This window comes from Lepidothrix coronata, unplaced genomic scaffold, assembly GCF_001604755.1.
Source record: "Lepidothrix coronata isolate B3197 unplaced genomic scaffold, Lepidothrix_coronata-1.0 Scaffold44, whole genome shotgun sequence".
NCBI classification, from domain to species: Eukaryota; Metazoa; Chordata; class Aves; order Passeriformes; family Pipridae; genus Lepidothrix; species Lepidothrix coronata.
The window spans coordinates 3,159,904-3,186,199 of record NW_016690224.1 but is presented as its reverse complement, the minus strand read 5'-3'; the positions used below and the strand labels follow the sequence as shown (position 1 = coordinate 3,186,199).

The window sequence follows — 26,296 nt, the reverse complement described above, 5'->3', positions numbered from 1 at the left end:
CCTTGTGACAAACCGGCCGCGGGGAGGGGACCACAAAGGGGCTTCAGCTGCACCGCCACGCCAGACCCTGCTCGCTGCCTCTCCGATTAACCGCCCACCCCACCGCGGCCATCGCGGCCGGCCCCTCACGGCCCGTCGCGGCCCCGCCCCTCGCCGCGCGCCGGCGCCCCCCGGCCGCAGACCCCGCGTCTGATGCAATTCGCTTCCCCCCTTGCTCTCGGCTGCCGGCCAATCACGAGCTCGTGTGGCCGTAGCGTCACGCCGTTCCGGCCAATGGGCGAGAGCCACGATAGTAGAAATCCGGGCGGGGCCGGGTGCGTCGCAGGGGGTTGTGCTGGCGGTGCCGGGCAGCGCGTCCGTTCCGCACCCGTCGCGTCCCGCCATGGCAGCGCTGCCCGGTGCCGCGGCCCCCCGGCTGCTCCTCATCCCCAGCAAAGCGGCCGAGGCCCCTGCCGCCGCGGCCGGCCGGCATCTTTCCGTTGTCTTGCCGGCAGGAGCCGACCCCGGCCTCGCGGGGCTGGAGGGCCCGCAGCCGGCCCGCAAGCGGCAGCGGCTCACGCACCTGAGCCCAGAGGAGAAGGCGCTGCGCAGGTGAGTGGGGGCAGCGGCGGGGCCGCGGCTTCCCCGCTTCCCCGCTGACGGCCGCCCTGTCCCGCAGGAAGCTGAAGAACCGCGTGGCGGCCCAGAGCGCCCGGGACAGGAAGAAGGCGCGGATGACGGAGCTGGAGCAGCAAGTGGTGGAGCTGGAGGAGGAGGTGAGGGGCTGGAGGAGGCGGTGAGGGGCTGGAGGAGGAGGGGGTGAGAAGGTTAGGGCGGCCTCCCTGCCTCATGGCTCTCTGCAGAACCAGAAGCTGCTGCTGGAAAACCAGCTCCTGCGGGAGAGGACGTGTAACCTTGTACTGGAGAACCAGGAGCTCCGCTGCCGCCTGGGTTTAGATGCTCTGAAGACGGAGGAGGAGGGCGGCGAGTCGCAGGTGAGTCGCCCGCCGCGCTGCTGGTGTGTCTGCCCCTGCCCTGAGCAGAGCACACCGAGAGCTGCCCCGCTCCCGGGGTAACTCCAGTGCTGTGAACAGGGATGTGCCAGAAACACCCCTGTCCTCCAAATGGAAGTTCTCCTGAAACCGAACAGGTGCCAGGTGGGTAGTGTGGGAGATAACAAGGTGACTAATTCCAAGCTGTTTTGAGACAATTTCATCTGCTCCTCTACACTTTGTTATAGAAGTGAAGTAAAAGCTGTTACAGTCATGTAGGCCTGTCTCAAAAGAATGGTGTCTGGGGGAGGGTGTCAGGCTCTCATTTAAAAGTGGCAAACAAAATAAATCCACAAGTGTATGGAGGCTTCAGCTAACTTTGGAAGTCGTCTTACCTTCAGGTTGCTACAGCATAAGCAAGTGGAGAATCTCATGTTGGAAGCCTTTGCAGGAAAAATGTGGTCTTCAGGATTATGTGCTGTACTGCCTGCCAGAACACTTGTGGTGACTGAATTTTTTCCTTGGCACAGGTTGTGAAGGAATCACAGGTGGATGAGATTAGATTGGTGACCGGGTCCGCTGAGTCCGCAGCACTCAGACTACGTGTTCCTCTGCAGCAGGTGCAGGCCCAGCAGTCACCATTTCTGATAGCTTCCACGTGGATTCTGATGGCAGTGACTATTCAGACTCTGAGGTGAGCATCCATTCCTATGCAAACTGCCCACGAACTTCAGAACCACTGTGGATTTAAGACTAGTAGTTTAATTTCTTGATATTAAATAATTTTATGATTTTTCCATAGTTTCTTTGTTCTTCCAAGTCTTGGAATGCCATATCTGTGGCTCAGAACAGCTGTGTTAGGCTGTATCTAGTGAGTACAGGAGTTAAACAAAACCCCCCAAAAAAACCAACCCAGCCTTCTGAACTTTGGTCACAGGCAGGTCTGCCTAAGCTGGGTTCTGGTCCGTGCTCTGTGTAGCCAGCAGGTACTGTGGCAGTAGCAGTTGATGATGTGTCCAGGATCTCAAAGAGTTTCCAGTAGTGGCTGTGAATCTCAAATGCATTCTGTGGGGATTGCCAGCACCTTAACAAAAAAGTTAATGGACAAAGAACGACTGCACAGTGGAACACATTGCCCAGAGAGGTTTTGGAGTCTTCCTCACTGGAGATATTTGGGAACTGGCTGGATGCAATCCTGTGCAATGTGCTCTAGGCTGACCCCGCTTGAGCAGGGATGTTGGACCACTGTGGTCTGTTCCAACCTGATGGATTCTGTGAATTTCTGAAAGACAAGTAACTGCCTTAACTGTGTGTTTGGTGTTCTTGAAAAAACAACTGTGATTGTGTTTAGTGTGTTTTAACTTCCGCATGGGGGTTAATACGTGCCACAACTGGGGTTTTGCTGTAACAGAAATAGGCTGTCTTTCTAAAATAGTATTTCATTCTGCAGCCTGATCTCCTCTTGGGCTTTCTGGACAGTCTGGACCCAGAGATATTTCTCAGATGTGCTGATTCAGAGTCAATGTGCCTGGAAAAGCTGGAGGAAGAGATCTCTGGAGAAACAAATTCCATATCAACCTCCCTCTCTCCATCTTTGGGGTCCCCATCAGCTAAGCTGGAGGCCATTAATGAACTGATAAGGTTTGATCATGTGTATACAAAGCCCCTAATACTGGAGATTCCTGTTGAAGCAAGCAACCAAACCAATACGCTAGTGAAAATTGAGAAAGAATCTCTCTCTTCATCTGAAGACAAGGCTATCCCTGAGGTCCCAGTGTCTGTGAAGGAGGAACCTGTAGACAACTTCATGCCTGAACTGGGCATTTCTCATCTGCTTTCTTCTCATCATAATAGCCTTGAAGCTTCAAACTACTTGTTGGATGCCTGTAGTGACTCTGGGTATGAAGGATCCCTGTCGCCCTTCAGTGACATGTCCTCTCCACTTGGCACTGACCACGTGTGGGAGGACAGCTTTGCTAGTGAACTCTTTCCCCAGCTGATCAGTGTCTAACTTGGTAGTGTTAACTCCCCTTGGGTAACTGTCCTGGCAGATATCAGCATATGCCCCTTTAGGGTGTGCGTGGGGGGAAAATCAAGTGTATTCAGAAAAGTGTTGCTCTCTTCTACCCATGCTAGTAGATGGAGTGATGGTATGAAAAAACACAGGATGTCCTGCCCTGCCCCCCATCAGTATTTGCTTATGAGGGAGGAAACTTTGTTTCTCAATAACTTGCTAATTCTGTATGAACCTGAAAAAGTTAATTTTGTTTTACATTTAAAATTTTAACACCAAAAACTGCAGTGGGAGATTCATGTATAGACAACTGGGGTAAAACTTTAACAGTCTCTACATCTTACAGCTTTACTATGTAAATGCTTGTTTTCCATTTGCTATGTAGAGTTGCTTTCTCCATTTAATATTTAACTGTATTGGTGCAATTAAAATGCAGCGCAGCTCACTGACCCTTTTTTGTTTTAGATCTCAGTCGGGCAGGGGGAGTATCTGGGCCTGAAGTTTAGAACTTAAGTTTAGGTCCCTCACTGTCTCATCCCACCACAGTGCACTGAGGAGCAGCACTTGCATTGTGTCTGTAGCTGGATGCTGTAGCAGTTTCTTCTGGATGTGGTAGAGGGGTTTGTGTGAGAGCCAGAGCTGCTACAGCAAAACCTCCAGCCTCAATAAGGAAAGTGGGTGGCAGGAGCTTGAAGTCTGATTGAAGTCATGGTGGTGTCACCCTGGTGTGGCCAGTAATGCCAACCAGAGTGCTCAGTCGGAGGGGAGCTGGGGGTGAGACAGACATGGGGTGAAAAAGGTGCAGATTCTGTGTTACCACAGGATATTCTGAAGCATCAAATGAACTTCACAGAGAGAATTTCAATATCGCGGCGGGGCTTTTCGTCGTCCATATCCATTTGTTCCAACATCACAATATTAAAAACACTTGGAGAGACAGAAGAAACTGAAATTTTATACTGAGAGAGCTGTTGCAGGTGTTTGCACAGCTGCTCTTGGTTTCAGTGCTATTTCATGTTTTGCATCCAATTTTGACAAAAATAACTTGGGGTGGGCAGGAAGGGAAATGGGGGATGGTATGGGAGGGTTTTGGTCACTAACATTCAAGGAGATAGCACTGCTTTGGATTACAAGTTTCTTGTAATAAAGCATTCCATCCAAATAGTGGATAGAAATAGAGACTACAGCTATGCAGTGTAACAAATTTAGATTAAATATACAAGTAGTCAGAGAATAGCTTGCTTTACTTTCAGTCTGGCAAATAGGGATGACTGAAACAGGACCTTTAGTATCAAATAAATTGTTGTGAATCCAAAAAGCAAACAGAAGTGAGGATTTGATTTGTAGTTTTCCATTACTTTTGTTAGTATTATTGGAACTTCATATGACATTAAATTCATAACTAGTTCAATAGAAGAGTAAGCATAGTAATTGATGGAACCGTCTCTGTTCAGTGCTGCAGTATGTGTAGGCAATGTGTGTGTTCCTGTGAATTTGATATTTGGGACTGAGTCACTGCAGGCTTATTTTTGTGTCTTCAGGAGCTGATCCCAGTTGTAGGGTGAAGTGGAAGTTTTAGTCATATGCACAATCTTCTCTATCTCAGGTTATCAATGATGTTTCTCAGTCTGGTTTCACTCGTGATGGTTTAGCATTAGAGTTGTATTTTCTGTGCACCTTAAAGCTACAGTGACTAAACTGTAATAATGCAGCAAGAAATGGTGCCAGCAAAATGGCTTCACTGAGCTTTCAAGAACTTGCCTGGAAAACCTTAATATCCACCTGTGTGTATTTGCAAATAACGTGTCTCCAGCCTTTATGTTTAAAGGTGTAGAAATTCTGTCATGAAGAAATCAGGGGAACAAGAAGGCCAAAACTGAAGGAGTAAGAAGTAGCATAGGGCTCAAAGACACGTTACCACCTGATACTTTCAAAATTATAGGTACTTTGCCAGCAATGCTTACGCAGTTGCTTTTGGTTTTTTTCATGCTAGCTCAGATTAAGATACAGCAACATGAACTGCCAGGATGAGGAAGAGTGAAGATTAAAAGTTAATGTGAACTCTTGGCAAACTGCTTAAGAGAGGAACTTGTGCTCATTGCACCATGTTTCATGAGGAAAATGCAACCTTTGTTTGCAATGAATAAGGAAGTTTATGGTTCTTACATTCAGCTTCTGATACACCATTACAAAGGCAGGGCCTGGTATCATATGCACACTTCATAATTACTAAATCCAAGAACTCAGCAAGAGTAATTTGACTGGAACTGAAGACAAAAATAGGGCCACCTTTCACCAAATTATAGAGGCAGAGAAAAACAGTTGTCTTTAACACAAAAAACCCCAAATGCCTGAAACACCTGGAAAAGCTGTCTAGGCAGGAAATGGCTGAAGGCAATTTGTTAAACTGAAGACAAAAGTTGGTGGAAACACTGAGACCTGCTACCACCATGTCTGACAGACATTGAAGTCCAACAGCTGTATGTGAATGGTATGCTGAAAGAAATATGAATACATGCAAGACATGGCCACCTTAAGCAAAAAATCCTGTACCAATTATCAGCCTTGCCTGTGCTTAAGCCTTCAGCAAGAAAACCACCAGCAAATCCAGCTTTGTAAAGGACTGCTTCAGACAACATTGAGAATGAAACAAATGATACCTCTGCTGCATATGAGTTTCCTTTGTTCTTAAGCCAGCTAAACTGCAGTTCTCAGCTCCTGGGCAAGGTTCTGCTCCAGTAATTATTCAGAGTCAGTGGTTTAAGAAAGATCAGTGCTCACAATTTTGAGATTTTAAATTGCTTTGACTCATTCGAGTAGTTGGTGGTGGTTTGAACCAGCATTTTGAGTAAAGTGTAGTTTGATAGCTGCACACGTAAGCTTTCTTGAGTACTCTGTAAACTTAATTCAATTTACAAACCTGGCCTAGAGCAGCCAAGTGCTTTGAAGCCAAGGCTGCGCCCACAGCAGGGACAAGGAGCAGTGGGGGCATAGATTCCCTTTTCTCCTCTGTCACTGCAGCAGCTCCCTGTTGTCACTGACACAGAGCACCGTGATCCTCAGAACGGTCCGTGGGCACGAGGCAAAAGGCACGGGATGTGTGATATGGAGCAGAAAGCTGCTGCCTTCTGCTGGAGGAGTAACTCCTCTGCAGCACGTCCTACTTCTGCAGGCAGGGAAAGCATGTCTGTGCTGTGGCTCAAAACACCTCGGCGTGGGGAGTAATCAGACACTGGAATGAGCTGCCCAGGGAGGTGGTGGATTCACCGTCCCTGGAGGGTTTTAAGATTGGATGTGGCACTTACTGCCACGGTCTAGTAACCACGGCAGTGTTGGATCAAGGGTTGGACTCGATGATCTCAGAGGTTGATTCTATGATTCTGTGATTGGTGTCCCTTGCTTTTCTCCTCCAACAGGCTCCTCTGAAAGGCCGGCAGATCTGTCATTCGGTTACCGCGCTGCCTTCCTTCAAAACTGCTTGAGTGACTGTGGGTCTTCTCCCCAGGCAGCTCGTGTCGGCGCCCGTGGGTCTCTGGAGGGCTAGACCTGGGCCCATCGGTGTCCTGGCCGTGAAGGGGATGCCAGGGATGCCTGGGCCTGTCCTGGAGCTTGAGGGGGATGCCAGAGGCTTAACACACAATTCCCGGCGGGGCCTGTTCCCGGTGCCGGATCCCGAGGCCCGCCCGGGGGCGGGACCAGCGGGTGCGCAGCCCCAGCCCCGCCCGCCTCAGCCCCTCGTGGCTCCACGAGGAACCGATTTTCAACGGCTCAAGGAATTCAAGGAAAACTGTGTGACCGTCACATTTCCATCGCGCTTGGAAGGGCTGTTTAACATCCAAACCCTGCAAAAATGCTCAGGGACATAGTATTTACGTTGTTTTGCTTTCCCTTTTTCAGCTTTACAGCTCTATCCTGGCATGCTTTATCCTGACTTACTGGGAGCACTGGGTTCAAGACAAACAATATTTATTGAGATCTCTTCCACTGAAAACACACAACTAGTTCTTGTTGGGCATCTAGAAGTCTAAAAGCATTCAGAATTTCTATAAGCACTAGTATTTATTTTTTACTAGAATCAAGTCCACTCAAGTGCTACAGAGGCAGGATGAGTTTTTAATATATGTATTTATGTAGTACACGGAACTTCCACAGATGAAAGTGTGAGAATCTCAACTCTCAGCCAAGGATCTTTAATCTGATATCTTCTTGTAGCTGAGAGATGCCAAATTAAACTGAGCCCAGGCAAAGCTGGGGTAGCAAGGGAAGGGTAACACGTGCAGGGAGCAGGAGCTCTCACCTTGCAGCACGCTCCCTTTGGGTGACTGCTTTCTGATTGCTCGGACTTCTGGAGTCCTACTTGCCTCACAAGCAAGGATTCAGACCCAGTGGTTCACATGGGTTACATCTGCATTTGATTAAATAAATGATCCATGACAGAAGCCACACATCTGCTCTAGCTGACTGATATAAGACACAGGCCCTGGAATAATTACAAGCCCAGTTCCAAGCCTATGCCAAAATAAATTCTGTCCCTTGATACCCCCCTTTTGCTTTGTCAGAGGCTCCCAAGGTTTTCACTTTTATTGGGAATGAAACACAGTCATCTAAAAAATATTTTAGAAAATTTATTGAAAACTGACATACAAAGGATGATTTGGTCCCAAGAGAAGACAGACCAGAATCGGATCTTCCATATTTCAAAATAAGTTTTTTTCTAATACTGCATCACATTTGCCATCCCGCTTGTGAACAGCATTAATAAAAGTCTTTTAAGGAAGCCAACAACAACAAAACTCACAAATACAGAAGTCTGAAAACGCCCAGAGCTTGATCTCCCATACCCTCTCCAAGTGATCACCATGGCAAGGATCTTGCTCCGTCCTCCTGACACTCAGTTCCCACTGTAGCTCACCTTCTCCTCCCCCATCAATTTAAGCAATTCAACCCCACTGTCTCCTATCACAAGGGCAGAAGTGAATTATTAAAAAATGAAAGTAAATGTTTTCTACCAAAGCAAAATTCTTGGAGAGTTTTTTCCCCATCTCATGGTCTTTGTCAGTAGTCCACCACTATATTCTTGTTTCAGATGGCAGAATAATGGGTCAGTGAAGCCCTATTGGCATCAAACAATTAGAAGGAAAGACATCTCTGAAAGTCAACCTTTGGTACAAACCTAACAAGAAAAAAGTATGCTTAAAAGGCATCTACAAAACTTTCTTATTCTGCAAATCTGATATGCAATTTGTCACTTTTAAAAGGAAAACAACTGCATCTAGATTTGATGTATTTAGGCTTCTTAAAGTTTTTTTACTCCTCTGTTGCAATTTCAGTGTTGCTGAGATGGTTGCATCAAATTTTTGAAATTTTTATCCTTTCTTCTCAGTTTATTTAGGATGCAGAGCTTTCAGCTAAAATACTTCCAACCTTGAACATTCACTATAATCCTGCAAGCTGAAAACCAGTTAATTAGTTGGAGGCATCACGTTTTCTACCTGCAGTGACTACAGCCTTCTCCAAACTGCATTGCTTTACTTTATACTCAAGCAGTGGAGCACATCAAAGGCTGTAGATTTTAAGCACAGCTTAATAATACATGGGGAATTGTACACAGTTCATGCAAGAGATTTATAGCAGACCATGAAATGAAATCAGACAGCAAGACTGGAGAAGGTGTGCAGCCTACGTAATAAACCTTCAGAATGGTACTGGTTTCCAGAGTAATACTATTCAAATGTTGAAATGTTTTTAGTGAAGCTCTGAAAGGTTTTATTGAGAGACAGAAAATTTCAACCAACCTTCAACAAAAGCTGAAAGAAACAGGACTTAACAAATAGGGTTATCTTCTGAACAACCAAAAGGAAACAAAGGATTTATGCAAAAAGAGAAAGAAGCTTGATTTTAAACTATCAGCTATGTGTTAACAGTAAAGAATATCATCACAAAGATTATCAACCAGCTGTGCAATGGAAGAGTAGCTTTTCTTATGTGAGCAGCTGCATTACTGTATACTTGTGCCTTTATGTTAGCAAGATGTCAAAACTAGACTGGCTGTAGGACTTTGAACTGAACCTATTACTTGGAAAGGAATTTCTTATGTGAAGCCCCAATTCAGGTGTCTCTAAGAAAGCTGAAGGACTAGGGAACAGAAGGTAAGATTCTCTGCCTTGTTTAAGGGTTTCAAGCAAAATGGAACTGCTGTGCATTGAGAAGAGGTACAATGGCTCATTGTGGATTCCTTTCCTTGGCATCCTAAGCAGGGTACAAAATTCTTTTGGCATATGTCTGTATAAACAGTGTGACACTGTGTTAAATGGCACATGTTCTGGCTTAAATTTTAAGTCTAGATTCTCTTGGGAAAAAGACAAGCATCTTCTTCACCTCACCACTAATGCCAGCAGTCTCAAAGGCTGGGACTTGGCTACAGACAATAATAAGCATTTGACCCTCTTTATGCCAGAAAGCAGCTCCCTGTCATCTGATTTACTTACCACGTTTATCCAAATTAAAGGATGCCATTTATTTAATTATAAGTTAACAGTGTCTTCAATGGACTTTCCGACTTGATGCATACAAAGAATCTCAGCACAATGTAAAATGTGAATCTCTTGGCTCAGAACCACTTTTATCCTGACTTTGCATCATTTGGGGAGGGGGACATAAAACCCCAGAAACACAATTTAGAAGCCAATGAACCAAAGATGACTGAAGTTAGCAGGTATCCTGCAAGTTAGAAGCTGGCTTTACTTTCTACAAAGACTTTTGCTGTAACATTCCACCCCACCACCCCACAGGATGTATAATTTCTACATTTGAGTTTACATCAAGTCCAAACCAGCCACAGATGAAATAATGTGAAAAGCTGTATTACCACAGGGATTGCTTTTTTATCTGTGACTAGATTCAAAAGTATTTCTTCCTTTACATACCCTTTTGTAATTCAAATTAAACCAACTGGCCAAGCATAGTATGTGCACCAAAATCTTAATGGCTCAGTAAGTGAAAGACACGGCTTAAGCCACAGTTACATTCAATATTTAGATTTTATACTTTACCAAGGGCAATTAAGAGAATATTTCACCATTAAGCAAGATGGAAAGCTACTTCCTTGTTCCAAAGGCCTCTGGATTACCTTTTCAGTAAAAATAACAATATTTAACAGACTGGAGTACAGAAATCTTGGGGTGTTTCCTGGCCAAACCATGTCCTTATGATTGTTAATAAGAAAATAAAAAACAAATAATACAACTTCAGATTCACACATCAAACCAGAAAGAATAAAAAAACACCAACAAAAAGCATCAGAAGCTCACCACTTCCAATCTAAAATCTGGCATCTACAACTCCATTTCTTCTTCTGCACACCCAGATATTCCCAAACTAGCATATGGATCTGGAGACATGGCAGTCTGTTGTGATTCAGGGAACGTTTCAGTCTGTGGGTCAAAAGGAGCTCTTGGTGTTGGCTGCTTAGCTTGACACCCTTCTGTACTCTGCTGCTTGAAGTTCTTAACAGAAACAGACTTCAGTTTATCTGTCAGAGTTTCAGGAAGAGGTTTCCAAAGCACCAGCTCCATAGAAGGACGGCTCCTAGAAGGTGATGGAGTTTCAGTTAAATTAAAGTTCTCCAAGCACAGCTATTAAATGCAGAAGACCAGAGAGTATCTTCATCCTTTGAGCTAGCCTGGAACTATATTCCAGAAGCCATATGCCTTTTCCCCCTCCCCCATTAAGTTTCCTCTTCCTTAACTAGTTCCATTACTTCTAGTTCTAACCCTGTATTTTCTCTCTTTTCTTTAGCACAAAACTCGATGGCGACTGTTGGTCACACTTCAGGATTTTCTCATTTTGAAAATTCATATACATAAAACCAAAGCTTACAATGGTTTAATCGACAAATTTGTCTCTGTAGAAATGAGGAGTACAAAACAGACACTTGGTGACCACTACAGTTATACTTATTTCTCTTTTACATTAGGACAGTTTTTCCTACTTTTGACAGATGAATGGTCTGTTACACAATGTTGGCTGCATCATGCAGTAAATTAAGGACATCTCCACAAATATGAGACGGGGTCTCTCTTTTCATTTGCATGTGTTAGCTACATAGCACCATTATTTCCTCCAGAACTTACATAGACTCTATTATTTTCTTTGTCAGGACTTCACCAAAATCCCTCTTCATCCCTTTTTTAAGGGTATCTGACAGGATAAGAGTGGGCAGATTGCTAACATTTCCATCAGCATGAACTTCCTCATCTTCATCAATTATCCTAGGAACGGAGGGGGAAGAGGGAGATAAACACTATTGAGCACACTGTTATCAGGCACATCCACTGCAGACTACAGTCACATCTACGTGCACTGCACTGGGCAGATCTCTGACCTAGGCTGGGTACCAGAAGCAGCGGGGCTGTGTTAACGTGAGTTTCTCTTGGGCCAAAATACCCTGAGAATAACTGTTACCACAGAAGCCACTCGAGCAGCTATGCCACTTCTGGTACCTGAGCTGGCTTTGTTATGTGTTACCTCAGCAGTGTCAGTGCAAACATACACTGAGAGAAAATAAATAAATTCCCTTCAGGGAAAACTGTACGATTCGGTCACATTACATGAGTGAGTCTCAGCTATGCAGTAGCTTCACCTGCTCAATTCCCCATGTCTGAACTTTAAGAATTATTGCAGAGGTACTGGATACAGTGCTTTACTTTTCACAGCATTGTGCCAGTTTCTGAGATTAAATCAGTACAAAACGTTGAAGCATTCAGAAAAAAATGGAGGCATCTTCTTTGGTTCTGGTAAACCTTTTATAGCAAATTTAGCAGAGTAGCTGGGAAGGATGGGGAACAACCCTCTGAGATGTCCAAAGCAGACATGGGCAGATAATAAAGACATACATCACTACTCTGATTTACCCATGAAAAAAACCGTTCTAACAGTACCTTGTTTCCCCTCACACATCATCTATGGAGTAATAATCTAAAAAAGAAAAATCTTCTTTTAAAATTTCTATAACTTTTGGCTTTTCTAATCATTAGCAGTGGCCATTTTGGATATTCCAGAGTACTAGTTCAGCTGCAATCAACTGATACACACATGTGCCATTCCCAGAAATCTTCTGAGGGCCAGAACACACAGTACATTTATTAAATGACTGCAGCAGTCTCTCTATAGCCACCCCATCACCCCACATCACACCATCAGCAAGGTGAACCTCAGCCTTACTGCATATGTGCAGAGAGACCTCTCTGGTTCATGCTACTCTCTACACTGACAAATTCAGATCTACCTTAAGTATTAATCACAGAACAAGCTGCAGTTGGTTGAAAAAAAGCTGAGCTCAAGTCTGACCAGATAACTGGTTAAAATTTGAGCTCTGGATACTCACAGAAGAGCATTACACCCCATTATAATATATTGATGCTGCATAATGACTGTGATCAGGGGTTATTTAGTCAGCATATTCTGCTCTAGCACCCTTGATTTCAAATCACAGTATCAGCCCCAAGACTCATAGGACCATATGTAGCTTAAAAAGAAATCAGTTGAACAGAAGGTTCACCTCAGAGTCACAGCAGTGTTATCACACTGCTAAGTGCTAGATTTACCCCTGAATTCCCACCAGAAAAGGGAAAGCTCAGCAAAGCCAGTCTACTCAATCCCTGCATTTACCTGTCCTCAATTTCCTGAAGTTTCCTGCGAGCAACCTCGCATTGCTGTTCCCCCATTGTCTGATCCATTTCTTCACAGGGAATTTCTAACATGGCAGTTTCAGGACCGCTGCCACCACACTGACTTGCTACCTCCCCAGCTGCCTGCTGACCTGCACAGAGAATCCATTCTTCAGTGTTGGGATTCAAAGGGCAATTTTTGGCTCCTGTCAGCCTCTTCTTCCGCACAGGACAACTAGGAAACAAAGTAAGTTTACAGCTGTCAAAGAAGAAATCCTACAGAAAGTCATGTGCATTTCAACAGCTTTGACACACTATGGCAGCACAACCTCAACAAAGAAAATAAACCGTGTTGCTTTCAGTGAAACATGAGCACCCATGCAAGAAAATCAGTGCTACACAACTGATTAGGTAACGTAAATGGATTCAGGTTCATGTGCAGTTCAGGAGAAGAGTTCCAAATGGAAACTATGATAGAAGTTCCCTTCCTGTTTGCATTGTACATGAGATGTGCTCAGATGTTTTAGAAAACAAAAAGCAAATTAAGATTTTTCAGGCTATAAAAGACAAATTAATTTACCCTTCTGCCTCTTCTTCTAGCTTATGCTTCTTTCCATAGCGCACAGAGACACTGCAAAAGAAAAAAAAATAGTTATTTAGCTTCTAATCATATCTTCCAGTGACACTGACATTGTCAAACAATATTTTCCTCCCTTTTAAAATTTCACTTGCAACTAAGAGCAACAGTTGCAGTACATTACCAGCCATAAAGGGAATGGAAACTTTGGACAATAAATGACCACTTTGTTCCAAAGGAAGTCAAAAGCAGCTGTAATTGCTCAGTTCTCGGAGCAGAATTCCATGCTAATTTCTCCTTCTTTACGTTACTTTGTTTTTTCCACAAGGGGCAAGATCAATTTTTGCTAAAATTCAACTGCTTCAAGAAGCAACACATGATCCAACTTGAATCTGTTAGTACAATGTATCACAGGGACATACTCAAATGTGACTAAACCACAACATTTTATAGAATAATTTAAGGGGTTTGTGCTCACATATGAGAAAGAACAAGTTTAAAAATAAATAAATAAAAAAACACATGAGTTTAAAAGCATGTGAAGATGCCGGTACAGTCGATCACCTTTCTTGCCTTTTAGAAGGCTCCTTCATCCTGCACTAGCCAGCTTCAGGGCCGTAAGACAAGCGCAATACAATTCTAATCTCCTACCAGTGAAACGCTGCTAGAAGGAAACAAATTCTACCCCGCCTCGCAAAGCACCGCTGTTTGACACCGCCGGCCCTCCGGCCTCGGCCCTGAGGGAAAGGGTTTGGCACTCACTGGCTGCGGCTCCTGGTGAAGGATCCCACCGGGGCCGCCGTCAGCCCCTCGTTGTGGCTCCCGAGCGCGGCCAGGGAGGCCAGGTCGAAGCCGCTCTGCAGACAGAGGCCGGAGGATCCGTCGGCGCCGTCGTTTCCGATCCCTGCCATGACCATCCCGGGTGGCTGGAGGCGGCCGTGGCCGCCGGCTCCGGGCTGCGGCCCGTGGCGGTCCGGGGCAGCGGCCGGAGCCGGGGGGAGCTCCACGGCCGGGCCGGCCGGGATGCCCTGGAAGGATCTGCCGAGCGCTGCCATTTCCTGCTGCGGGGGAGAAAACGCATGTCAACGCCACGGGCCGCGCCGCGGGACCCTCCGGCCCGGCCCGAGGCGCTCCCGCGCCGAACCGCCCCCGCCCGCAGCGCTCACCCGGCCCGGGCCGGGCCCGCAGCTGGAGCCGCCACCAGAGCCCGCGTCCTTTCCAGGCCTTTCGCCGCGATCAGAGAAGGATCCGCGAGCACTGTGGGAGTCGTAGTCCCGGGCGCTGTGGGAGTTGTAGTCCCGGGCGCTGTGGGAGTTGTAGTCCCGGGCGCTGCGGAGGCTGCGGGCGCTGTGGGAGCTGCAGTTCGGGGGGCGCAGTCCCGGCCGTGGCCATGCGGGCCGTGGGGTCCCCGCTGTGGCCGTGGGGGCCCTGTCGCGACTGTGGGGGCTGTGGGTCCCCTGCCACGACGGTGGAGACCCAACCCCCCCGCTCTTGTCCGCGGCCCGGCCTAATCCCCGCGGCGGGGCGGGCGCGGCCCCGCAGCCAAATCCCGGTCAGCTGAGGAGCTCAGGCGCTGTCGGGGAGGCGGCGAGAGCGAAGGATGGCCCCGAGGCACACGGTAACCGCTCGTTTTTGTCTCTGGTGGCGGGAGGCTGCGGGTTCTGCGCGGAGTTGGAGGGGGACAGTGCGTGTGCAGCGGTGTTAGAGGTGGGAAAGCTCTCTCGGCTGCTGTGAGGCTTTAGCAAAGTTGGACGTTTCTGTCACAGAAAAGTTCTGAACCGTGGAGGAGTGTCCCGATAGCAAAAAAAAAAACCCCAAAACTATACAACAAAACAAAAATAATAACAACGCAACCAAAAGCCAACCAAAAACCAAACAAAACCCCCCCAAAAAAACCCAAACAAACAAATCCTAGCTATGTCCTAATGTAATAGTAACCTAATTTCTCTGGCACCTTTTATTCCTGTAATGTAGTCTTACTAAATTTTGCAAAGGAAAATTCAGCCCATGCTCAGAATGGAGCACCAGCCGCTGCTCAGAGGGTCTAGCTCGCCCAGCAAGGTAAGCAGAATTGTCCTGGCCTCAGAATGTGGATCCTGCAGGGAGTCTGTAGTTTTAGCAGTGATGCACAAATGTGAAATGCACTGATGTTTCATGTTAGCTTTTAAATAAAAAAGCATTAGGGATTAGGCTGATAAAGTTCTGTGCTTTCCTTGGACACCTAGCTGTGTTATACAACGGAAGCTATAAAAGCACGTTTTCCGATTCTCGTGTTTTACGTTGAATGTAAATTGAATTTTGTTTGTGTTGTGTTTCTGAGATGAGGTGAAAGTGCCTATAAATGGTCAGGAGTTCAGTACCTTACAGAACAGATGAGGCTGTTGTCTGTGCTCTCTCCAAGAAATCAGGGTCCAAACTCTAATGTAAGACAACATGACAGTGTAACGAGCTGGCTGATTTTGGGCAGGAAGAACAAAAGATCTGTCATAACAAAACTTATGTGATGTATATTAATGATTTTGGGTTGTTTGTTTATTTTCTGTCTTTTCTAGATTCCAGGTTGTACCCATGAGACACACAAAATACATTTACAGTACTTGGTTAATGGAAAGGTCTGAGCGTGCAGTGCCAGTATTTACCCCCTCTAGTTTTATTTTTTCTACCATACTCACTGCAGCCCTTACTTATTACTCTTGATTCATTGCTTTGCTTGTAATTTCGGGAAACACTTTTTACTCTTGGAAACTGTAAGGAAATTTTACTTTATTAAGATCAATTTCAACTTCTGAGTTTTAGTCCTGAATCAAGGAAGTTTTGGTGAATTATCTTTAGGAAAGACACAGCTCTTTCAGAATACACTATAGTATCTGGAATAACTCAGCATTTCTGGGAACTGGACCAAGAATGAGAATGATGAAGAATTAGTCTACATACCTTACAATGAAAAATTCAGGGAGTTCAAATTTATAAAAATGAAGGAAGGGGAAATTTGATCACTGAAGTGCCTTTAGCATAGGAGACGACGTTGTGTCCAGCTGAAGTTTGACAATAAGATACCATGAGATGAAATTAGGACCTAATTTTAAATGAAAGGGTTGCTAGACATTTGAACTGGATGTTATTTTTAGTATGATCATATTCAGTAAAAAGTAGAGTCAGAAAGCACCACATGAGATAACCAAATGCTGTACAAACCTCTGGAGGTCTCTGACCCAGAGGACTCATCCAGAGTATAATGTTTTATGACCAATTAGACTTTTGAGATTTAAATGTATCATAACAGCAATTTGTATTTACCTTAAAACTGATGAATCTGTGACTCTATTAATTTTAATTTATAAATACTGATTTAGGAATATAACTAGGTAATCAGTATTGAAAAATTAAAAAATACATGCCAATATACTTCAGATTGAATACTATTATCAGTGAACAATATGTTGTAATTTAAGATACTAAGGCTTAGCAACTGCGAATTTGCAGACATTGAGTAATCATTTTAGGGACTCGCAGTGGGAAATAAAATATTGTTATTTCTCACATCTTGGTCGAAACGTGTGTCAAAGAAATGGGGATTTGGTTAATTCTTATACTGAATCATTGTGCCTCTAACACCAAACATAAACAGTCCTTGCATTCTTTCATTAAAAACAGAAACCATGAGATATGGGTCTCATGCAAAAAGCATTTCCTCAGTTCCCAATAAAACCTGCAGTGGTTATGTTGCCTACATTTAATCTGGAGACTTGTGATTGCGGCAACTCTAAAGGCTGTTAATGATCAAGGCTGAAGTCAGTGTGAAATGCTTCTCCTGCTGCAGGTATTTGGGAGTTCATGCAGTTTTCTAAACAAATATTTTCACTGTTCCAAAGTAAAAACATGATGTATTTCACCACGATTTTCTCCTAGATATTACATGCATGTGTTTTCAAGGACCTCTCTTTTTTCATACCCATTACACTTTCTTTTGTTCTGTAGCTCCCCAGCTGGACATTGTTCCTGGCTGTTTGTGCTGTTGGAATTGGAGGGACCTTTCAGTATGGGTATAATGTCTCCATTATCAATGCACCCACACAGGTAAAAGCTCATCTCTTGTTCACAGGGTTGTTTCCTCTCTAGCTCAGCCAAGAGGCCAAATGTGCTTCTGCTGCCATCGCAGTGGGACCCAACACAGGCTTCCTCTCATGTGAAGGATACTTGTTCATCTCCCAAAGGGTTTCATGTGAATTTCTTTGTGAGTACCTCCTGTCAGAGGTATTCTGTGTCAGATAAAGGTGCCAAATAGGCCGCATAAATACCTCTGCTAAGTATGTTTTAGAAGGATTAACTGAATAAATACCTTTTTCAGTTACGCCTTTGACTAAAATAGCCCAGAACATTAAGAATAGAATAGAACAGAACATTTTCAGTTAGAAGGGACCTACAATGACAACCTAGTCCAACTGCCTGACCACTTCAGGGCTGACCAAAAGTTAAAGTGTTACTAAGGGCATTGTTCAAATGCTCTTGGGGCATTGACCACTTCTCTAGGAAGACTGTTCCAGTGTTTCTGTAGGATGTCATCACTGTTTCTCCTAATATCAAGTTTAAGCCTCCCCTGACACAGCTTGGAACCATTCCCACACCTCCTGTCACTGGATAGCAGGGAAAAAGGATAGTTGTCCATCATAAGGCAGCTTACTGAAAAAGATCATCTTAGGGAGACAAAAAGTGCATCTGTAGTGGCTGAGTAACTTGTAGGTATTTTCATCTACTTATTACTTGTGATTCTTTGCCAGGGCCTCAAGGATTTTGCCTATTTTGTGGATGACTCAAGAGGATCTGAGCAAATGGTCTTGTGAAAGCGATGGATATAATTTTCTACCATCAGCTGATTGATTTGCTTGTGAAACTGTGAAGACTGAATTTGCTATAACACTGTATGCTTTTTACAAAGCTTAAAAGAAGCTGTTTGTGAAAGAACATGTAATAGGCTGGAAACAGAGGGACAGTCCAGGAACTTTGTCCTTCTGTAAAGTCTTCATTTGCTGGCAAAGAACAGGAGTCTCTTAGTACAGATACATGTCAGTTCAGGAGTTTCTAAACACAGATTTTGGGAGACCAAGCATTTAGAATAACAGTTTAAAAGTTCTGACACATGAATACTCTTAAGAAAAGTGGAGTATTATTAGAGTTGCAAAAGGGATTTTATTATGACTTGTTGGATTACACAAAGGCAGGAAGATTTAGATCAAGTGTCAGAATTCTGAGTCTCCTGACTGTACAATATTTTAGGTTGTAAGGCCTCTGTGCTCTGAGATGTTCCTAAAATCAGTAGGACCAATCATCCACTGTCCCTTCCCTCGTGGAGGGTGGTGTTTCTCCTGTGGTGCAGCACAGCCAACCTGAGCCAGGGCACAAAGCAGAGCTGCTCAGTGGCCTTTGATGTGTGTGAGGAGTAGGAAACGGTGTTGCAGTCAAGGAAGATTCTGCTAAACATTGGTGTTTTTAATACAATACAAATAAGATGATACCTTTTGTTAGCTCCTAGAATTAGTTTTCAGGATTGGGGTGCAAGCTATTTGTGGGGTGCTGTAGGGCTGCACATAATGCTACACATTCATCGTTCTTTTCTACTGCAGCATATACACAAGTTCTTAAACGAAACCTGGACTAGTCGTTATCACAAGGAACTAAATCCAGATTTGCTGACTTTTCTGTGGTCTGTCATTGCTTCTATCTTTTCCCTTGGAGGCCTGTGTGGAGCCCTGATGGGAGGCAGCATGGCAATTCGCCTGGGCAGGTCAGTGCAGCAGCAGGCACATAGCAGCATGTTTGCTTTTCCTGCCTTCTTACTGGAATAGAAAGAAAACAGAAAAAGAGCGGGAGAAAAGAGCACCTTGAGTACCTATACATGTTTTTCACTTCAAAACAGTTTTCTAGCAGAGTTTTACAGTTTATTCCAATGTGACTTCAAAGGATGAGGCCTGAATTATATAACCTTCCAGTTTAGTCTTCCCATAACATTTACTGAAATCTGAGCAGGAGAACGTGTTTGCAGACATGGGTGTGCCCCCCCATTTGCAGCCTTTGTGCCAGTAAGGACATGCTGCCTCATCTGTTGCACTTCATGTGTGTAAATGAACAAACCCTGCTCCTATCTTGTCAGGCATTCTGTCATATTTATGCATCATTATTATGTTTAGACACTTTAAAAAACACAAGCATTTTATCAGATGTTTGGGTTTCCAGGAAACAGCACGTTTCTTCAGTATAAAGTCCATTTTTTCCCATATTACCAGAAAGGAAAACTTTTTAAGAAACATATTTTTGTGGATTTCCTTAATGTCTGGTTGATTTTTTTTAGTTTGGTTTTTTTTTTTATTGTTTTGTTTTTGTTTGTTTGTTTCAAATGGTTTGGTTGTGGTGGTGTGTTTTTTGTTTGTTTCATTCTTGTTGTTGTTTTTTTGTTTTTTCCTCCTCTTTAGGAAAGGAGCTCTTTTGATGAATAATATTATAGCAATACTAGCTTCCATTTTAATGGGGCTCAGTTATCCTACAGGATTGTTTGAGTTACTGATTGCTGGAAGGTTTTTGATTGGCATAAATTCAGGTGAATGATTCCCTATTCCTACCCTCAATAAACTATGGTGAATGATAAATTATTGTTACTGCTGATTCTTTAGGTTTTATGATATGTGCTTATGACAAAAATGTTCTGTAGTCTAATTTGGAATCTGAAGGCAGATAAATTAATAGGAAATTACCTAAGTCTGATTTCCTTCATGTTTTGGTTTAGTAACTCTTTGCAAAGCAATTTCTATTGATAGGAAAATGTTCTTCCATTTACTTGCAGGTATTGGGTTCTGTGTGCAGCCTTTGTATATTGGGGAGATTGCCCCAAAACATCTGAGAGGTGGCTTGGCCATGGGGACTTCCATCTTTCTGACTGGGGGGATTCTGACAGGACAAATAATTGGTTTGAGGTTAGAAATACTTTTTTTTCCCCCTGTCTTGTGTTACTCCCATGTAAAGAATTCCAGTTTCCTGCAGCTCCTTGCAGAACATTCCTTGTGCCATTGTAGCATTAGAATTCACAGAGAGGGTCTCCCTGGAGGTAAAAAAACCCGCTTTGGTCACCTTATTCCTACAACTGCCAGCCATCAGCACTGTCTCCTTAGGGAAGTAGTCTCAGTTTAGATGAGTCAGCCAGAACAGCATCAATAAAACAGGTACACTTGTGCTGAGTTCATGTTTTCTGCCAGTTTCTTGCTGGAGGCAGTGAATGTTCACAAGACAGGACTTGGGAGCAAAAACCTCTGGTTTTGTCCTTGGTGAAATCAGAGGAGGTTGCTGGGCCTTCATCCAGCTGGATCTTAAGTTCCAAGAGCAGAGACTGCATTAATAGTAACCAGTAGCTGATTATTATATTTCTTTACCTTCTTTATCCACACCTTCTTTTTCACACAGGGAACTATTGGGTGAAGAAAAGTACTGGCCTCTGTTGCTATCCAGCAGCTGTTTTCCAGCATTTGCCCAACTTTTATTCCTGCCGTGGTTTCCTGAAAGTCCCAGATACCTTCTTATTGACAGAGGTGATGAGCTGAGCTGTGCCAAAGGTAATATAGAGCATCTGTACTTTCTATGTCTTCAGAAGGGTACAATGAGTATATTGGGTTCCAGATTCTCCTTTTATCTTCATCTACACAGCACAGTTATATCACCTAGTGCTTTTTGGCCCGTGTTTTTTCTCCAGTGAGCTTATGTGGAAAAAGGGATTATGGAACTCCAGAGCCTGTAATGGATTGTGAGCAAAACTTTATTATCCTGTTTCAAATGTAACTTCACGTTTTGTTACTCCTTAATGAAATTTCTAAAGGTTTCATACTTCTTCTCTTGGACAAAGTAACATCTGTGAATTACTGAACCTCTCAGTGGATTGCTCATTTCTCAGGTCAAGTCACAGATTAATTATTAATTACATCAGATATTTTCTTCCCTTCAGTGGTAGTGTTTTACTTTTCCTGTAAGAAATAGTTGGAAAGAATCTAAAAAGGAGATGGCATAAGTAGCTGAAAAATTGGAGAGCTTTTTACTGAAAAAGGGTGATTCATTGGTTATTTGAGCAGAAAACTCCTAAATCCTCTGTTTTCTGAACAGTTACCTCTTAAATACCTTTATTTTCCCTTTTTATATCATGTGGGAGAACTATGACAGCTTAAACTTTTCCCTTTACCTTTGAGAGATCTATGATTGCTCTCCTTTTATTTAAACCCTACTCAAGAAACAACTGTACTTTCATAGCTTTGAGTTCTGCAGAAAAGAGCAAATGAAGCCCACACACTACTAGAATTTGAAAGATAGAAATTCAGATTAGTTGTGATTTTTTTTATCCTGAAATTACACAATTCTCTTTATACTGCAAGAAGAAACTAAATATCACAAGAGATTTATTTTATTTCTGCCTAGAATATAAGCAAAACACTTCAAACTGGTAAGACTGTCCTTTAATGGAAAGACTGTTTGGAGGTCTGGGGATGAGATATAAAATATTTTGCTTGGTGAATATTTCAAGGTCAGATATTTCTCTTAAAAAAAAAAAAAAAAAGGAACGCCACAGAATCCTCCAAATCCACCACAGAAAAAAATGCTGAAAAACCAGCAAGGAAAAAACAAGTCAAACAAACCAAAGTTTTCCTATCCTAGCAAAAGCCTGGTCATTGTGGGAAGAGGTGATTTTCCAGGAGTTGTGGTTAATAGGTAAACATAAAGGAAGTTGTTTTTTTTTTTCTATTTTTAGCTTTGAAGCGCTTTCATGGCTCTTCAGAGTATCGAAGGGAGATGGAAGACATCCAGCGGGAATCTTCTGCCTTAGATGGGGAGAAGCCCAAGAAGCCCTGGCAGTTATTCACCGACCGTGGTGTGAGATGGCAGCTCATCACCGTGATTGTGATGACCATGGGCCAGCAGCTCAGCGGGATAAATGCTGTAAGATTTCATATGAATTAACAGCTTAAAGAATGATTTGGTTCCCATCTGTTTTTCAGCCATTTGTTAACACAAAGGATCCGCTTAGAGAAGCTCAGAGAAATGGGATAAGTGGGAAAGAATATCCGTGCATTATTTCAGTGTTTCTCTTTTTTTTTTTAAATTTTTTTTCCTCATTTCTGTGTTTCTGGTATGCAAATTTCTTTAAAGAATGACTCGATAGTTGTGTTTACATTCTTCTGAAGAAGTAAATAAATGTGGATCAGCTTATCTCTTTGTGTCTGGTTTAGGAATATGAAGCATTATAAATGGAATAATTTTACTTCTCTGATAGCAATATACTTACATAGACATGAATTTAACACATTCCTTTTGGTGCTTATGTGGGATTAGTAACTCACAATATAAAATACATTGAACTGTGTGCTTAGTATGAACTAGACTTTGTTTCCAGTCAATGTTTTAACTACCACTAAAGCCTCATTGTTGGGTTTTTTTTTCTGTTGTAGATTTATTTCTATGCAACTTACATTTTTGAAGCAGCTGGGATCTCAGCTGAGAAAATCCCGTACGTGACACTCGGCACTGGAGCTTGTGAATGCCTCACAGCCCTCTCCTGTGTAAGGAGCAATTTGTTCTACCTCCCAGCCCAGAGAGTAATGATGCTTCTTGAAGAACATTGGTAAAAATGAGATCAGTATATTAACAGAAGATTATGTCTTGTCCACAGGGTTTACTGATAGACTACGTGGGAAGAAGATACCTTATCATTGGGGGTTATCTCCTCATGACCCTCTGGTGCACTGTTCTAACCTTGTCTCTGACTTACCAGGTGCAAAGGACTCATTCCTATTACATGATGTGACTGTAGTGAGTGAAAAGTGACAGGATAAGGGGGAATGGGTTTAAACTGTAAGAGAGTAGGTTAGATTGGGTATTAGGAAAAAATTCTGCCCTGTGAGGGGGTGAGGCCCTGGCACAGGTTGCCCAGAGAAGCTGTGGCTGCCCCATCCCTGGAAGTGTCCAAGGCCAGGTTGGATGGGGCTTGGAGCAACCTGGTCTAGTGGGAGGTGTCCCTGCCCATGGCAGGGGGGTGGGAACTAGATGATCTTTAAGGTCCCTTCCAACCCAAACCATAACTATGATTATGTGATTCTATGATACAATTTAGTAAAAATTATTGAATGAACACTATTTAAATTCTCCAAAGCAGTACTGTTAAATGAATTAGCTGTAAGCAGTCATGAATGACTGCTGTCTTACTTTCAGTAACATACAAAAGGAAATGTAACTGTTAAGCTGAACTTAAAAACTGGCTTATCAAAATCTGAATTAAACCTTCTCATTCTTTTCTGTTCCAGGACCTATACACCTGGGTGCCTTACGTGAGCATGATGTGTATATTTGCCTTCATCTTGAGCTTTGGGCTGGGACCAGGTACTGCACAGGAATGTGTGTCCAAGTGGTGGAAGGTTTGGGAGGGAAAGGGGGTGTTGGCAGTGCTGCTGTGTTCACCAGGTAGGACGTCATCACAGTGCAGCTGCTGGTGCTCTGCCCAAGGAACCCAAGTGAGCCCATCCTGTAGCCCAAAACTGAGGCTTACCATGCACCCTTCTGGGGCAGCTATGTGTGAGAGAGGGCTTAGTTCTGGCCTTCAGAACACAGGAGTTATTCACAGAGCAAGAAGCAGGCTGTGACCCCTCAGATGGGGCCCTGCTCCCTGAGCAGTGTTGCTGAAATGCAGCTGTTTTAGTGGCTCCTTCCTGCCAGGGCAGTAGCCTCAGAAGTGCACTGTTAGGAATCATAATAGATCAGCTAGTGGCATGTTCAAAAGCTACTCATTTTTTTCTGGCATTAGACATACCACAGATGGACATTTAGCACAATACTCTGTTCTCTTTCTGACCCGTTCCCAGGTGGCATAACCAACACCCTGATAGCTGAGTTATTTGTACAGTCCTCACGTCCTGCTGCTTACATGATTGGAGGGACTCTTAGCTGGATTAGTTTCTTCACAATTGGAATGCTCTTTCCCTTTATAGTGGTAAGTATGCACAGCACAATTTCCTGATGGTTGCACCGCCCACTTCATCTGCTCCCAGGTTCCATCCCAGTGCTTATATTGTATTATATGCACTTGTATATATTATTCAGTGACACCTGAACAGGATGCACACTGCCCCTCAAATGAGTTTGACTAGATTCATTCAGTCTTAAAATATTTTTTAGATCTCACACAGAAACAATAAAACATGATAAATGAAAATTAAAAGGAATGCATGGGCGGTAATTCTCACGTTCAGATTAAAAAAAATGAAAAAAGTATCAAAAAAAGAAAAAATCAGATATTGAGATTCAGATAAGACATTTCTTAACAGTGCCTTGTGCTTTTATGGCAGAGTAAAATCAAGGTAGTACCTCTGGTGGTCACCTCTGAGAGCTCACTGAACTGACAGAGGGTTTTGTGATCAGATTATTAGGAAAGGCAACAGAGGGTTTCATGTCCAGTTTTGTATCTTTTAGCACTTGCTCTTGAGAACAAAACCTGCAGGAACATCATGCAGCAGGGTATTTGGGTCTGCCTGTTCTTTCTTTGTGGTTGAGCTCTGTTTCTCAATAAGACAGCTGGGTTTTTTTAATGTATAGCACTGAAAAATGTTAATATTCCAGAAGAAGGTAAATCATATAATCTTAAAATATGTGACCACTAAAAAGCAAACGTTGAGTTTTCCCTAGACTGTGAATTGTTTAGTGTTCAAATGGTTTATCTTATTTTTTCAAATAAAAGACTACCCAGTCTATTGCACAGCACTTGATAGTCTTTTACCTAAAAAAAAAATAAAATTTTAAAAAGTTACATGTAAAGGATAGATTGCATGACTTTATTAAAAATATCTGAGCAGCACTGTTAGGAGTGAATGGAAAGAAAAAGCTGCTTGTTTCTCAAACCTGCTGTTACACTTGAAATATGTTGCAATCAATTCATTTTCAGAATGGACTGAAGCAGTATTGTTTTCTGGTGTTCTTACTGGAGTGCTCCTTTGTTGCTGCTTTCATCTTCCTTGTAATTCCTGAGACAAAAAACAAATCTTTTCTGGAAATCAAAAAGGAATTTCACAAGCTTAATTTTGGAAGAAATACCAGAAAAAAGGAGACAGAGCTTTATGAAAGAACACAACTTCAAGATGAATTTTTAAAAAGTCCTTCATAATTTTATGGCTGTAACAGAACTTCAGTGAGAATTATGAACTAAATTAGGAGTGTAATACATGATCAAATGCCTTATTAAATTCTCCCGTGTATTTAGGGGAAGTGTAACTAAAGGCAAGTTAATATTGCTGAAATGCTGTTAAAACACGTATTGCTGAAACACTATTAGCAACATATTATATATTATCCATAGAAGACTTGACATTTAACTGTAACCTGATGCTGTAGGGATGCAGAAATGCCAGGGAGGATGTTCAGTGAACGCCCCTGGCAGATTTCTGTGGATAATTCAGTGGCTCTTCTTGCATTTCAAAGCCCCATTTTCAGTTCGGGTCATCGGGCGCATCCAAATGGTTCACTGACTAAAACACCGAGTTCTTGTTAAAACCCAAACAAGAACTGACCTGCTGAAAACTGGTATTTGAAATATTCCAGTTTATGTAGAAGTGGGGGTATTTAGTTGCCATTTTTCACTCTTTCTTTACCCAGTCCCACTACTGTAACTGTACAACAATGGTATAGCACCTCTCTGAATTACTGGTATTTGTAATAAAGGCTTGTATCCTAATAAAACAGTTTCTGGGGTTTGAATTTGGCTTTATTTTTTTCCCCTAACCTAGCATCTTAACATTTTAAACTATGCAACAGGGTAAAACCTCTTCTAGTTTTAAAGGTCAATTCTCATCAGGCTGAGATCAACATACCAAAAGCATTCAGTAGTGGAAAGCACAGATGACAGGAACTAAATACTTTTTACCTCATAAGAATTTTCAAGATGGTGTGAGAGAACACACACAAGGGGACTACAGAAAGCCTGCAGGACATACTGAATGAGCTTTCTGCTTATCTCTAGCATTTTGTCCAGGACTCTTTCTCAACTTAAAATACA

At 43.1% G+C, this 26,296-nt stretch overlaps 3 protein-coding genes across 7 annotated transcripts; 2 read left to right on the top strand and 1 right to left on the bottom strand.

Annotated features, from left to right (window-relative positions):
• The first annotated feature begins 298 nt into the window (after positions 1 to 298).
• Positions 299 to 3,435, top strand: XBP1 (X-box binding protein 1). The gene is made up of 5 exons (XM_017814437.1): positions 299 to 591; positions 659 to 755; positions 843 to 974; positions 1,502 to 1,665; positions 2,422 to 3,435. The coding sequence occupies exons 1-5, from the start codon at positions 383 to 385 to the stop codon at positions 2,606 to 2,608; spliced, it is 789 nt and encodes a 262-aa protein (XP_017669926.1). The 5' UTR covers positions 299 to 382; the 3' UTR covers positions 2,609 to 3,435.
• Positions 3,436 to 7,597: 4,162 nt separating this feature from the next.
• Positions 7,598 to 14,623, bottom strand: CCDC117 (coiled-coil domain containing 117). 2 transcript variants are annotated; one of them, XM_017814084.1, is made up of 6 exons: positions 14,397 to 14,623; positions 13,993 to 14,291; positions 13,234 to 13,284; positions 12,655 to 12,888; positions 11,118 to 11,255; positions 7,598 to 10,572 (listed from the first exon to the last, which is right to left on the bottom strand). In XM_017814084.1, exons 2-6 carry the CDS (start codon positions 14,283 to 14,285, stop codon positions 10,320 to 10,322), a joined length of 969 nt encoding a protein of 322 aa, XP_017669573.1. In that variant the 5' UTR covers positions 14,286 to 14,291; positions 14,397 to 14,623; the 3' UTR covers positions 7,598 to 10,319. The 2 variants fall into 2 exon arrangements, with proteins under 2 accessions (XP_017669573.1, XP_017669572.1); XM_017814083.1 differs by lacking the exons at positions 11,118 to 11,255; positions 14,397 to 14,623 and having other exon boundaries at positions 13,993 to 14,300.
• On the top strand, positions 14,552 to 25,998 carry LOC108496912 (solute carrier family 2, facilitated glucose transporter member 11-like). Of its 4 annotated transcripts, XM_017814080.1 has the most exons (13): positions 14,552 to 14,848; positions 15,205 to 15,291; positions 17,209 to 17,307; positions 18,852 to 19,012; positions 19,698 to 19,822; positions 20,066 to 20,195; positions 20,680 to 20,828; positions 22,010 to 22,197; positions 22,707 to 22,817; positions 22,928 to 23,029; positions 23,559 to 23,634; positions 24,114 to 24,241; positions 25,190 to 25,998. In XM_017814080.1, exons 2-13 carry the CDS (start codon positions 15,238 to 15,240, stop codon positions 25,406 to 25,408), a joined length of 1,542 nt encoding a protein of 513 aa, XP_017669569.1. In that variant the 5' UTR covers positions 14,552 to 14,848; positions 15,205 to 15,237; the 3' UTR covers positions 25,409 to 25,998. The 4 variants fall into 4 exon arrangements, with proteins under 4 accessions (XP_017669569.1, XP_017669570.1, XP_017669568.1 ...); XM_017814081.1 differs by lacking the exon at positions 15,205 to 15,291 and having other exon boundaries at positions 14,557 to 14,848; XM_017814079.1 differs by lacking the exon at positions 14,552 to 14,848 and having other exon boundaries at positions 14,895 to 15,291.
• The last annotated feature ends 298 nt before the right edge of the window (positions 25,999 to 26,296 follow it).